Raw genomic sequence first — 15,096 nt, 5'->3', positions numbered from 1 at the left:
GGATATATATGTAGGAGACTGTATATATATTTTATGCACTGCAGCTCACTGAATCACCTGCCTGCCAGAAGTATATTAGAAACAGTACACCAAGAACGGCCTGCAGTGAGATATAGCTAAACCGAATGCAGTGGATATATATATATATATATATATATATATATATATATATATATATATATATATATATATATATATATATATATTGTACAGGATGCCAAGGTTGGGTCCTGGACGGGTGCTATGTAGCACCTATATTCGGGTTGTCGTCCCTTTAAGGGAATACCAGTAGGCTTCAAGGGGTCACCCAAAAGTGGGTGAGAAATTCCGGGGATAGTTTTTAGGAACAAATCAAAAGAGGGGGAAAACACTGCACTCCCTATATAAGTGACAGAAATTGTGATATAACACAAAACAGCAGCTAACATACAAACAAACTAAGTCAAAATAACAAATGGTAACAAACAATGTAGCGCTATAATGTCAGAAAATGTAACCAAAACCTAGATATAAATCACCCAATGGTTTGGTAGTGAAATCAAACTTAAAAGGCCAGCACACATATCACATGTTGTGCTGTCCAGTGAAAAATACAAAAATGTGCTAAAGTGGACTAACAACATGAACATAGAAAAGTCCAGCTATAACAGAATAATGTGAAGCGTGAGTCCAGATATTCCGTTGGTATAAACTATGTATAGCCTTCCGTTCACAGCCAGAAATTATTATAAAAAACGGTGGATACCCTTACCGGAAGTGATGGACACAAATTACTATATAGTAGATGTGTCATGCAGGCTTATGTGCGTCACACACGATTCGTATACATCAGGTCATGGATCACCATCAGAATAATCGCTGCCTTCTCCGTTCGCCCACTTCAGGATTGGTACACCTCAGATCTCAAGGAGTTCTCCACTATCTCTCGAAGGTTCCAGTCAGCTAGGAGCTCGGAGCGGGTTCACCATAAACGAAAAGTAAGGACACAATGCCTCGCATAGTGAAATTCCACCATTGAAGGTTTTATTTGTAAAAAATTCCAAGCTAGAGTTTCCTGCTCCCCATATTGCTTTTTATCGTTTACTTTTATACAATTTATTGGATCACGTGATTTTTTGGATATTTTTTATGCAATTTGGAATTTTTTACAAATAAAACCTTCAATGATGGAATTCCACTCTGCGAGGCATTGTGTCCTTACTTTTCGCTTATGGTGAACTCGCTCCGGCAACCAGACCTAGGAGAGAAGCCCTGCCAGACGTTGGGACCCGCAAAACTGCATCGTCTGCTACAGAACCTCGAAGGGTGGTTCCTGTCCCAAGAATGGGAGACCTACAGTGTACAATGTCGGTCCTGGGGACATACCCGGGCGCAATGCCCACTTCAGGAGGAGCCTATGGACTGCGGGAGTGGTCGGAGAAGCTCCTTCTATGTGCAAAGAGTCTGCACCACTCACCTGGATCCAATTGCAGGACAGTTTGAGTGTGAAGTGTGGGTGAACCACCTTCCTGCCAGGGCGCTACTGGACTCTGGTAGCATGGTAACACTTGTACATGCCAGAGTGGTTGGGAGACTTGGCCCTGTAAGAAAAACCCTACGTGTAGTGTGCATCCATGGGGACACCAAGGAGTACCCCTTGGTTTCGGTGACTGTGTCCTATGGCCATACCTCAGTGACACAAGAGGTCGGGTAGTGAGACGCCTAATACATGACATTATAGTGGGGCGGGACTGTCCACTATTTTTTGAACTGTGGAGCCAGATACAGATGGGGCTGCCAGGACAGCCAGGAGAACTGGGGACACTGGGCCTGGAAGAGACAGTCTGAGGGACCTGGGCCTGAAACCCCAACAACACACCCCACTGATACGGAGATACCGGTTACTGATAATGATACTGCAGAGAATGTTAAGTTGAAGGATGATTCTGTTTCAGATTGCAAAACCGAGTTAAACTCTGGGGGAAGGGGGGGGGGTCTTCCCATTACAGGTTATGCTGGGGAAGGATGACGACGAGCTCTCCCCATTGCAGTTCCCGGTTGAGGAGGGTAAAGTGGAAACATCCTCAAGGCCAGTGCACCCAGACTTAGATGTACCCAGGGGTGCGTTTGTCACCACCCAGTTGCTGGATCCTACCTTGGTCAATGCCCAAGAGCAGGTTTCTGTTGTGGATGGGGTCTCACAAATGCCAGGGGCAGATCAGAGGTTTCTTCATTTTGCGTTGAAGGGGGACTTGCTTTATCGAGTGACTGAAAGCCGTGGGGAAACTATAGAGCAGTTGTTGGTTCCCCAACCATATAGGCAGATGCTACTTGATCTAGCCCACAACAATGCACTAGGAGGACACTTGGGGGCAGAGAAAACAGAGGCCAGGATAACCGACCGGTTTTACTGGCCAGGGGTGAAGGTTGAGGTTAAAAGATACCTGTCTGAGGAGCTGTTTTGCTATTTTGGAGGCTGCAAAAGATCTCTCTAAGGACTCTGAAAACTTTGGGGTGAAGATACATCTACGGAACTGTGGGTGCTTTCTTTTCCTATTTTTGTGTGCTGAAGATAAGCGGACTTTAATTTTACATTTTGTGTGCTGAAGAAAGCCTTATTTTTGATTTAATTATAAATAAACGTATTTTGGTTTCACTTTTTACCGGTTTATGCACTTGGTCTCGCGGAGCTAGTATCCCCAAACTTTAATATATATATATATTTATGGCCGAAGCCCTATGGCCGATACGTATCTGAACAATACTAGTTTATCATAACATACCCTATATGAAATGGACCTGAAAGTGTGCCCTGGTCTAATGGACGGTATACCAAAATAAGGGGGCATACCCAATGATTAGAAATGAATGAGTTTGAAGAGAAATGTTTTGAGAAATGCCCTAAAAAGGGGATGGGAGGGTGGGTATTGCGCACAGGAAACCAACAAAGACCACAGGCGAGTGGGCTGGTTAAATACCCCCCGGGCTCCTCCCATAAATTCAGGCCACCATACTGGCCTTCTTACTTATGGCCGAAGCCCTATGGCCGATACGTATCTGAACAATACTAGTTTATCATAAGATACCCTATATGAAATGGACCTGAAAGTGTGCCCTGGTCTAATGGACGGTATACCAAAATAAGGGAGCAAAAACACTTAGGTAGGGGTAAGAGAGTTTTATTGTTTTCAGCTTTATCTTTATTGAGCCAGTTGGGTGAATGCCCGAGACATTTCTACCTGTGGGTTAGGGATGTATCGAGCGAAGCAGGCCGATTTCCACCTGCCCAATCTTTTGATGACGTGGTGTGGATGAAGCTGCTCCGATGCGGAAGGAATGGCCGGAGTACTCACCGGGATTGAGGAGCAAATTGCGGAGGAGAATCCTTACATGCTTAATGAACTGGCGGGTTGGTTAATGGTTTGACCGGGAAGGGCAACAGAGGACTAGAGTCCGGGAGCTCGGATAGTAGAGAGAGTAACTGCGAAAGTACAGCAACCGGGCACCAGGCGTTGTTGGTTTTGTAGAGGTGGATATCTACGCCGGTGCCTGCCTGCTGAGTCTTAGTTACCGAGAGGTGGAGAATGAAGTGGTCCTGGTGACGGATCAGATGACGTCTGCGAAGGACTGGACTGTGTGTGCTGTTATGGGTGAACTCGCTGGGCCGTAGAAAGCCATAGTAGGCTAGATAAATGGCCGCCTGTATGACCAGACTGGGGAGAACACCGAAGGGGTAGCTGATAAGCATGGTGGACATGTCCCTGAAGATGGAACTGGTGATGGGGAGCCGTTTGACCTTGTCTGGTGGTTGCTGTTTCTGAATGCCGCGCAGGACGGCTCGGATAGCGTGAGACGAGAAGATGGATGGTTTGGTAGGATCCTGTAATGAGAGGTAGTGCTGTATGCCAGCTAAGTATAACCGGATGGTGTTGAAGGACAAGGCCAGTTGACTATGGCAGTATGAGGTGAAGGCTAGTATATGCCTGCCATCTGTTGGGGTGCCTACTGAGGAGGCAACCAGAAATGTATTGAACGCTTTTCAGGCTACCTGGTAGGCTTTCAGAGTGTTGTCTGCGAGTGATCGGTTGATGAGCCGAGTGGCTCCATGTAGATGCGGCTCTAGTCCAGGGCCAACTGAGACCAATGTGGGATAGGAGCTGACACCGTATCTGCTCCGGGAACCTGCCGGAAGAAGGACAGGAGATTAAAACGAGACATCAGACGGCTACCTGGTAGGCTTTCAGAGTGTTGTCTGCGAGTGATCGGTTGATGAGCCGAGTGGCTCCATGTAGATGCGGCTCTAGTCCAGGGCCAACTGAGACCAATGTGGGATAGGAGCTGACACCGTATCTGCTCCGGGAACCTGCCGGAAGAAGGACAGGAGATTAAAACGAGTGCGTCAGCTGCAAGGTTGTACTTTCCTGGGATAAACGTGCAGTATACATTAAACTGATGTCGCAGAGACAGCTGCACCAGCCTGCGAAGGAAGGACATCACAGAGAGAGACTTAGACCTGCCTTTGTTGATAATTTCGGCTGTGGCCTGGTTATCAGTGGTAAAACCTACGGTTTGTCCTGTCCAGGTATGACCCCAGAGCTGGGCGGCTGCTACAATGGGGTAGAGCTCAAAAAGGGATGAAGACTGACTAAACCCAGGGATCAAGAGTATTTGAGAAGGCCAGGGTCCGGCGAACCAATGGTGGCCAAAAATAGCCGCAAATCCTGTGGAGGCTGCGGCATCTGTTACTACCTGTGACGAGAGAGGTGAGATGGACGGGATGAACAGGGAGATACCATTCCAGGTGGACAGGAACTCGTCCCACATTGATAAGTCTGCTATGGCTGCGATGTCCAGGCTAAGGACTTGATCCGGGTCTTGTGCCTGAGAAAGGCAGACCAACAGGCGTGAGATAAAGGAGCGACCTTGTGGAATTATTCGCATGGCAAAGTTGAGCATGCCTAATAGCGCCTGTAGCTGTCTCTTTGTACATCCCCTGGTGCAGGTGAATTCGTGGAGGACTGCCCTGATGCGGGTCAGTTTGTCGAGGGGCAGGCTGGCCTGCATGGTGCTGGTGTCGAGATTGACTCAGAGGAAGGTGATAAATTGTGCGGGCCCGTCAACCTTATGTTCGGCGATGGGGACGTTGAGATTCCCAAAGACGGTCCTTAACTTACCAAGGTCCCTTGGAGGTATGCCCGGCTGTTAAATCAATAGAAAGTCATCCAGGTAATGGATAACTTGCTGACAACAGGCCTTGTGCCGAAGGATCCAAGCAAGAGACTGTGCGAACGTGTCGAACAGCCAGGGGCTGCTCTTGGAGCCAAATGTTAATTTAGTGGCGAAATAATATTGGTCTCTCCATTTAATGCCGTGCCAGCACCAGAGGGATGGGTGAATAGGCAACAGCTTAAAGGCATCGGATATGTCGGCTTTGGACAGCCACGCACCTGTGCCTACTTCAAGGATGGCCTGAATCGCCATGTCCACAGAGGCGTATTTAAACGAAAATTCTTCTGAAGGAATCAGGGAATTTAGGCTGGGAATGTGGGAAGAATGAGGCGCAGACAGGTCGTACACCAAACGATTTTTATTTGAAAACTTGCCCTTGACAAGCCCAATAGGGCTAACTCTCCACATATTGAAGGGGGGCTGTGTGAAGGGGCCTATGACGAAGCCTCGTTCCACCTCGGTTTGCAGCAACTGGTCAATGGCCTGCTCGTCGGAAGCTGCTGAGCGGAGGTTTCCGTACTCGTAGGTTGTGTGGGGCAGGGAGATGAGGTCGGTGTGGAAGCCTGTTGTGAAGCCAGCGATGAGGAAGGTGGCTAGTGAAGGAGTGGGGTGCATGGTGAGGTAGAAGCCCAAGCATAGGACGTCTATGCGGCTCAGTCATGAGCCCTTGCGAGCTTTAACCTCACACAGGTTTCTGGGGTGCGCTCTGTGACATATGACACAGACGTGCAATAGGCGGCACTGGCTAAAATTACATGAGCCATAGTTGTAATTATTGCAAATGGCCGCACCCCCCATGGTTCGGACCGAACGTCCAAACTTGTCCACTTGAGCCTTTGGTGTAGGGCCTGATGAGCCTTGGCCTGTGCCGGAGGTGGAGGGGAACTCTACTGGGCGGCCAGCCGTGACGTTGGCGCACCAGGAGGCGGTATGGGTGGAGGACTGGCAGATGGCACACAGAGGTGAACGAAGGCCGGCAAAATGCCGGCAGAACAATTCGGTTTCCATAAGGCTCCAGTCCGTGGGTGATTGGAACTGTGCCAGTTTAGCGGCTACTTTGGCGGAGAAGGAACGATGATAATCGTAGAAGGCGAAGCCTCCGTATTTGTAACCTAGGTCCACCACTGTGTGGAGGTACAAGTCCAGCTCTTCCCTTCTGGCGGGGGATGCTGAACAAATGACGTCTCTAAGCATCCCAAAGGCTAGGGCAAACTCTGGGATGGAGAGTTTGCGGTTCAGCCTAGGATCCTTAGCTTAGAGGACTACAGAGACGTCTCCCCATGTGTAGGCCTTGTTTTCTGCAAGGTCGTGGACTGAGATAAGCAGGGAGGCAAGGTTGATATCCTTGCCGTCCAAGATGTCCTTCCTTATGCCGGCTGGCACCAGATGTGCTGGGTGGACAACAGGACATGTCCCTGCGTTACCTGTCGGCAGTGGTAGCGGGACCGAAACTGGAACAGGGGTGGTTGTGGCTGGGTGAGCCTCTAGAAGCGCCACTCTGGTCTGGACGTCCGTGACCGTGTTGTTTAACCACTTTCAGACCGGACCAATTTGCTGGTCAAAGACCAGACCACTTTTTGCGATTCGGCACTGCGTTGCTTTAACTGACAATTGCGCGGTCGTGCGACGTGGCTCCCAAACAAAATTAACGTCCTTTTTTTCCCACAAATAGAGCTTTCTTTTGGTGGTATTTGATCACCCCTGCGGTTTTTATTTTTTGCGCTATAAACAAAAATAGAGCGATAATTTTGAAAAAAACGCATTATTTTTTACTTTTTGTAATAATAAATATCCCCCAAAAATATATAAAAAAACATATTTTCCCTCAGTTTAGGCCGATACATATTCTTCTACATATTTTTGGTAAAAAAAATCACAATAAGCGATTATTGATTGGTTTGCGCAAAAGTTATAGCGTTTACAAAATAGGGATAGTTTTATAGCATTTTTATTAATAATTTTTTATTATTTTTTTTTTTTACTAGTAATGGCGGCGATCTGCGATTTTTATTGTGACTGCGACATTGTGGGGGACCCATCGGACATTTTTGACACATTTTTGGGACCATTGTCATTTATACAGTAATCACTGCTATATAAATGCAGTGATTCCTGTGTAAATGACACTGGCAGTGAAAGGGTTAACCAGTGGGTGGCAGTGTAGGGGTTAAGTGTTCCTAGGGGTGTGTTACTAACTGTGGGGGGGTTGGGCTTTCATTTAGTGTACACTGATCTCTGCTCCAATCACATGGAGCAGAGATCAGCGTCACTAGTTGCTAGGCAGAATGTAAAAATGTTGTTTATACAGCATTTCCTCCATTCGGCCGCTCCGTGAGACGATCGCGGGGATGCCCGCGGCGATCGAGTCCGCGGGTCCCGCGACCGGACTCACGGGGGTCCCGACCAGCGCGGGAGCGCGCCGCCGGCGGCGCGCTCCCGATGGCACGGCGGCAACGAATATTGGACGTACATGTACGCCAATATGCCTGCCCGTGCCATTCGGTCGACGTACATCGTCGTGCGCTGGTCGGGAAGTGGTTAAGGACGACACCATTGAGTGCAGTTGAGAAATAGCCGCTGAGATTGACTGGAGAGAAGCCTGAGGTGGGGTACTGGGCCCGACTGTAGCTGGCGGGGTAGAGAGGAGCCTGAAAAGCTCTGCCTTCCTAGCGGTAGCGGGGAAGGGAATGCCCTTGCGTCTCAGCTCTGCTGTCAGCCTGGGGATAGTTCAACCCCTGTAGGACTGTATGCTGTCGCTCACTGAAGGCGGGCGAGGAGACAAGGGGGCGGTAAGGTCTTCGCTGCCGACTTGGGACATGGCTCCAGGTGAATCGTGCCCTAGGAGTGATGTCCTATCTCTCTGGGGACGAAGGGCGCTGCGAAAATGGTGCGTTTTGAGTGATAACAACCCGGTTTCGTAACGAATGACTCAAGATTTTCAGGTTTTAATGATACTCAAAAATAGAAATGTTTCTAGTAAAGGAAGGTCAATCGAGACCCTTACCTGCGGCAGTCGAGCCAGAGACGTTGTACAAAACACGAACGGGAACGAAAACCACGAGACTTCTAGTAGAGAGAAGTTATCCGAATGGCAACGAAACTCGAGCAGTCGGCCTAGTGACGTAGTATTGCGCACAGGAAACCTACAAAGACCACAGGCGAGTGGGCTGGTTAAATACCCCCCGGGCTCCTCCCATAAATTCAGGCCACCATACTGGCCTTCTTACATATATGGAAAAAGGAACGAAAAAAAGGGAAAAACTGCGCTACGGAATACAAATGGTATTGGACGGAAGCTGCAATTCAAATGTACACCAAGAATACACCAAACAGAAATAAAAAAGAAAGAACTGCGCTAACCACAAATACCCAAAGTGAGTAGGGTATGTATATGTGCCAGACCCACAATATGGGTCTTAGTATCTTAATGTCTCTGAGACCACCTCCAAAATATAGTGCAAACCATATACAAATAAATGCAATTAAATACAAAAACAAACCATAAATGCGTGTCAATGATGTGAATTCCCCAAACACAATATGAGTATATCAAACTCTGTGCATATACCCCTAAAGAGTAAAAAAATAGAATATGGAAAAAAATATGTTTGCAGTTTTTACATAGATGAACTATCGAAAAAAAATTATATTTAGAGACACTCTATATAATGTCCATATAGTCATATACCAAAAAATAATAATAGAATGTCCATATGGTAAACGAACACCAGTGAAGTAAAACTTCAAGTGAAGTACAGCAGTGAAGAAAAACTTCAAACAGCTGAGTTACAAGTACACAAATTAAAAATCTTCTCCAGAGATGTAATGTGCTTTTCCCATCACCGAATGAGTGAATTGGCTCCTTACCAGATCCAAGCGACCCCCCGTTACAGAGGGTCACCACAGGCGACAATAGTCAAAGGATATCCGGATAGCGCTTCCTCCTCAGGCGATCCCAAATCTTTCACGCGATAGGGTTATGGCTGTTATTCCACATATCACTCCCAACTCAACGTGGTATCACATAGGGAAAAACATAGGCTCCAGATAGTGTAAAACCAAATGACTTTAATTTGCAAAAACGAACGTATACACTTACATAAAAGACTTTAAAAGCAGGTTCAAAACAGAAGCGTGCACCGGCCGGATACACGCCAACGCAGAGACCAACCCGTCCTTCCTGGTCCAAAAAGAACTTATTGTGTTTGGGGAATTCACATCATTGACACGCATTTATGGTTTGTTTTTGTATTTAATTGCATTTATTTGTATATGGTTTGCACTATATTTTGGAGGTGGTCTCAGAGACATTAAGATACTAAGACCCATATTGTGGGTCTGGCACATATACATACCCTACTCACTTTGGGTATTTGTGGTTAGCGCAGTTCTTTCTTTTTTACTTCTTACATATATAATTACACTGCAGTTAACTGAATCACCTGTCTGCCTGAAGTATATTAGAAACAGTACACCAGGAACGGCCTGCAGTCAAATCTAGCAAGCCTGGATGTATATATCAATGTCAGCAACACACCATACAGGGCTGACGTGCAGGCAGCATTATATAGTGTGGGGCGTGGGCTTAACCCCCTGATACATAGGCTTAACCCCCTGAGGCACCCTGCCTTTGGCCAATTATGGCTCTCTTTGCTGATGGTGCTATGATTGGCCAAAGCATGCGGCTCATAGTGCATGCTTGGCCAATAATCAGACAGTGATGCGCGGGGAGGTAAGCGATTTTTCTGAATGGATGGTGTTAGTGCTTTAATCATCCCAGCACCATGGTTGGTATGCCTGCCACCAGATGGAGATGTTACTTACCACACTGCCTGCTACCAGATGGGGATGTCACTTGTCACTATGTCTGCCAGGAGATGGAGATGTCACTTGCCACGCTGCCTGCCACCAGATGGGGATGTCACTTGCCACTATGTCTGCCAGCAGATGGGGATGTCACTTGCCACGCTGCCTGCCACCAGATGGGGATGTCATTAATTAATTTATGTGTAAAATCAAGCTTCCCTCCCCCCAACATTGCAGAGTACTTGCAACCAGGTACAGCGATGTCAGCATCTCCTCAGCATGGGTAAACTAGCTGCAGCTGAAACACAGGCACATACGAGAGGAGAGATGAGAGTGAGGGTGCACAGTGAGAGATGAGATCATTCTCTCTCTCCTGTGTTGCGGCTGCAGCTCTGTGTAGAGCAGCTTTCGTGGCCCTGTAAGTAAGGGCGAAACAGCAGTGTGGGACATGAGAGATGATGTCATCTCTCTCCCTTGCAGGTCACTGCTGACATTACTTGTCTCCTCCGTGGCCCAGCAGCAGAGGCGCCACAGCCTGGTGTTGGGCCGTGGCCCACAGGTTGGAGACCTCTGCCATACACAACAAACTGCAATGCCATTTTTTTCTGCTTTCTCTGCATCATCTTCATGGACAAAATGTTCACTTGCTGCCTAGTACATCCCAACAATTTTGCAGATGCCATTGTAATGAGATATTGCCTTTAACTGTCAGAGGTCATAATGTTTTGGCTGGTCAGTGTGTGTGTATAATATAAATAATAATAATAAAAAAAAAAATATATATATATATATATATATATATATATATATATATATATATATATATATATATATATATATATATATATATATATATAGAGCCTTTCTATTAAAAATTATTAATATATGGAAAGTATGTACCCAAAATATAGGTTAGCCCAAATTTTTCCATTTTATGTCTATACACTTGAATAACATTTGATACATTTAGTTAAAAATGTGCTTTCAAAGCTACTAAGCAATCAAGCATGATGGTGATATCATCATGATCTTATTTATCTATATAACTATGGTGATCTGAGAGTATTATTCCTATGTATAATACCTGTAACACATGAAATCTGTCGCCATGTTTCATAATATACATCTGTAAAAATTGGGTGATCTGTATCATGAATTGTATCTGTTGCACAGCTGTTTGTCTTATCTGCTTTTGACTTATGCATGTTGAGAGCAAGTTCTGTGCGATCAGCATGTAGACATAGAAAATAAGCTATGAACAAGGCATGATATAAAACAGCATAGTCAGTTATTTGATTCACTTATCAGTTAAACTGAGATACTATGACAAAGCACAAATGAAATGTAGGTGTAACTTACAAAGCAGACTATAAATATAATGGGGAGACAGTTGTGTTTGCCATCCACCATCTACTTCTTGAAGCAGGAGCTACTCTCATCTGACTCAATCCACCACCATGGTTCACTGGACTGCTGAAGAGAAGGCCGCCATCAACTCTGTGTGGCAGAAGGTCGATGTTGAACAGGATGGACATGAAGCACTTACCAGGTATAACAACTTTCCTTGGTGTTGTTACTTTTTCAGAATCTCTCTACTATGCTACCAGTATCTTCTAACCTGAATCATTTAACAGTCTTCTAATGCTTTATTATTTCCATGGTTTCAAATTACACAATGTAATCTATTTTAAACAAAATAAATTTGATACTTCATTGAATCAGATTTGGGCTTGCCTAATAAGGCACTATGTAAAGTGGAATTCAATAGTTTTGCTTATTTGTTGTATATTTTTGACATTTATTGTTTATAAATATATTTTATTTAGGAGAAATCATGGACTTTAAAGGCACCAATGTATTAATTTTTTTTTTATTAATAACAAATATACAAGAGTGACTAAAACCATATAAGGTACAAATTTATATAGGCAGTAATCCACACATCCAACTCTAACCGATGGGATCGGGTCAATAGCTTTAATGACCACTGGGAGTTCCCTGAACAGAGTGGGAGCAGATTACCATTTTTAGAGGAACAAGCTCAACATGTTTCCTGATATGACGCTTTTTCGGGAGCTTATCAATATTTTTAATAGAAAGTAAGTGTATGTATATAAAAAGGCAATGAGGTTTAATTTTGCTATGTGGTTAATTCAGGCACACAAGGGGAACGAAAAGGCTTGTAGCTAGCTCACAAACTTAGAATGTCATCTCAAAAGACATAGTAAGTGCATGGCATGTAATCATTGCATAGAAAAAAATAAAGGTCACACAGGCTATTATATTGTTCATAGACAGCACTAGTCAGTGGTCAGTTGAATTCTTACTGGTGTCCTGAGTATGATTAAGTGCAAGTCTCTCAGAGCAAACAAGCAATCCCAATCATGTTGCTGATACAAGAATCACAGCCAGAAAGTAAGGTCGGCCGGTGGAGGTGTCAGACAAAATTCGAAATGAGGATATAATCTTCCACTACTCCCTGGCTTGTTACGTTAATCTGTGTAATTATTTTAATTAAAATAATACTATCAAAGTATTTTAACAAAATTATAATTGGCATTTATTTATCTTTACTGATGTTTCTTTCTCTTACTTCTTTTTGTTTTCCTAAGATGGGACTTCCTGCATTATAGATACTGTAATAAAGTTAGTTTTGAAAGTAACATATATCTTTAAACAGTGTGATAACATAATATTTTTTTTTTGCATTATTCATATCCTTGCACACATACAAGCAAGTAATAATTGCTACAAGTTCACAGGTACATGACTCATGTACAACATATATGCATCATGCTACAACCTATAAACACTCCCCTTTCTTATCCTCTAAAATAAAGACCATACCACTTCTTTTGGAGTAAAAATAGGCCGTAGCAGCCTTTAACTTTATTATTAATAACAACCATATATAAAACTCTCAAAATATATATATATATATATATATATATATATATATATATATATATATATATATATATAATTCTATCTCCCTCCACCTAGTGTTGGTCTTTGCAGGTCCACCAATCAGAAAACATCTGTAACCAAATATATATATAGACATTGCGGTCCCTCTGCCGTGGGTTATTAGGCCTCAAGCCGAGATGCTGACTCAAAGACGCCCACTTACCGCAGTGTCCCCATCCCATTTCCAGCTAACCTTAGTCAACTGTATTACCATCCTCAGGACCCATACCACCGACAGGTCCTGACTCTGCATTCCACACTCTTTTCCTTCACCTGCAAAGACCAAAACACCAGCCACTGCCACGACTTCCATTACGACCTGAAATACAAAGAACAGACACACACATACAAAGAAAAAGAAAACAACCTAATCTACAGCTACAATACCCAGGGAGGGAGGGTGGGAACTTTCTTGGTGCTCTGCTGCCCATGTGATAGGAGGGGTTTACACTTCTTTCTGCTAACCCCTCCTAGCATACATCCCCTAGCCAATCCTTGTTCCCTTTACAATAACAACCCCTATCTGCCAATGACTGTCATGTTCACAAAGTCATGACAGCCCTCTGCCTATGCGTTGTTAACCCTCTCGGTGCGGGCTTTACTTATCACTCAGTCATACAGGTACCGCATCATACCCATGAAGTTGTATTATTCATTGATAATGTCTATATGTTTGAAGGTTCCTGGTGGAAAATATTAATCAAACATGTTTTCTTGTATTTTTCATAGGCTGTTTTTAGTCTACCCCTGGACCCAGAGGTATTTCGGCACCTTTGGAAATCTCTCCAGTCCAGCTGCAATTGCTGGTAATGCTAAGGTGCACGCACATGGCAAGAAGATCCTGGGAGCTATCGACAATGCCATCCATCATCTAGACAACGTGAAGGGCACTCTACACAACCTCAGTGAGAAACATGCTAACCAACTTCATGTGGATCCTGAGAACTTTAGGGTATTAATCTTAATATTTATTTAACATTGGGCTTGACTGCTTTCTATTGACAAAATAGAAATGTACTTTATGACCTTGTCACCTTTGTAAGTATGTTTAAATCCAAAACTTTTTTTCATTTTAAAGAGTAAGAAATAGTTAAAAGCAAGCATTTTTATTTAATTTTTATTTTTTGCTGTTTTACTCATGGGGGGAGATTTCCATGTGCTGCTTAGAGACTAAACAGGAAATATGATGACATTTCTAAAAGGTTTAGAAGACATAACCTTTACAATACAATTTTGAATTGACTATGTGCCCACATTAGAAGATGACTTTTCACCTCAAAAAATATAACCCTTCCGTACTCCTTCCAAAACTAGAAAAAAGAAAAAAAAAAGTATGGCTTTGAAATGATCTTAACCAAAGTAACGGTTGATAGTAATCCAGAGCAACACATTTTTTTTTTTTTTTTTTAGCTTAAGGAATAAATAACAACTGCTGATCTGTAGTTGTAGTACACTTTAACACATTTACAAACTTTTTTGCGCTTTGCTTTGCTGTTATATATCACAATTTTTCTAATTAAATATTTTGATAATGTAACGATTTAAATACTAATACCAAATTGTTGCTTTTTTATGCAGCGTCTTGGAGGAGTGTTGGTTATTGTCCTGGCTGCCAAACTGGGATCTGCCTTTAGTCCTCAAGTCCAGCATGCATGGGAGAAGTTCATTGCCGTCCTGGTTGATGCTCTTAGCCACAGCTATCAGTAAACTACAACATGAACAGAAAGCAGCATAGTTTTCACTGAGGCTGTGTATTAATGTGTGTTCCATTTGTAGAGCATGTAAATAAAAAAAAATGAAAAAAGCTCCCTCCTGTAATGTCATATTTATTTGTAAATGCTAAATTAACAAGGTGGCCTGTAAATGAAAATAGGTTTGTTTGGTGAATTTCCTAGTTGGGCTAACTGATTTCAGAGGACAAAGATAAAGAGTCTGGAATGGATATTTCATGAATGCTATTCTTATCCTGGCACTTAACAGTCTCCGCCAAGGGAGGACTGAATTTATTGTTCCTAGGGGACAAACACAATCAACTAGTCCTTTCATGGCAGGGATGCATTTCTGTGGGCTAAAAACAGTGTACCAAGCAAAGTGTGCCATGGTGCCACATTGATT

General features: G+C 43.9%; 1 protein-coding gene across 1 annotated transcript; it reads left to right on the top strand.

The window, feature by feature from the left end:
- The first annotated feature begins 11,392 nt into the window (after positions 1-11,392).
- LOC143924460 (hemoglobin subunit beta-3-like) lies at positions 11,393-14,784 on the top strand. Its single transcript, XM_077448784.1, has 3 exons — positions 11,393-11,563; positions 13,711-13,933; positions 14,560-14,784. The coding sequence occupies exons 1-3, from the start codon at positions 11,472-11,474 to the stop codon at positions 14,686-14,688; spliced, it is 444 nt and encodes a 147-aa protein (XP_077304910.1). The 5' UTR covers positions 11,393-11,471; the 3' UTR covers positions 14,689-14,784.
- The last annotated feature ends 312 nt before the right edge of the window (positions 14,785-15,096 follow it).

This window comes from Lithobates pipiens, unplaced genomic scaffold (genome assembly GCF_037356315.1).
Source record: "Lithobates pipiens isolate NorthernLeopardFrog02 unplaced genomic scaffold, aLitPip1_a1.2 Scaffold_22, whole genome shotgun sequence".
Classification (NCBI taxonomy): Eukaryota; Metazoa; Chordata; class Amphibia; order Anura; family Ranidae; genus Lithobates; species Lithobates pipiens.
The sequence above is the reverse complement of the archived record's forward strand: the minus strand, read 5'-3'. Positions and strand labels throughout refer to the sequence as shown.

Excerpts from the sequence above, each read along its gene's own strand:
- LOC143924460 (XM_077448784.1), top strand. The coding sequence starts at position 11,472 with ATGGTTCACTGGACTGCTGAAGAGAAGGCCGCCATCAACTCTGTGTGG. Across the intron at positions 11,564-13,710 it reads GGACATGAAGCACTTACCAG|GCTGTTTTTAGTCTACCCCT; the intron begins GTATAACAACTT and ends TATTTTTCATAG. Across the intron at positions 13,934-14,559 it reads TGGATCCTGAGAACTTTAGG|CGTCTTGGAGGAGTGTTGGT; the intron begins GTATTAATCTTA and ends TTTTTTATGCAG.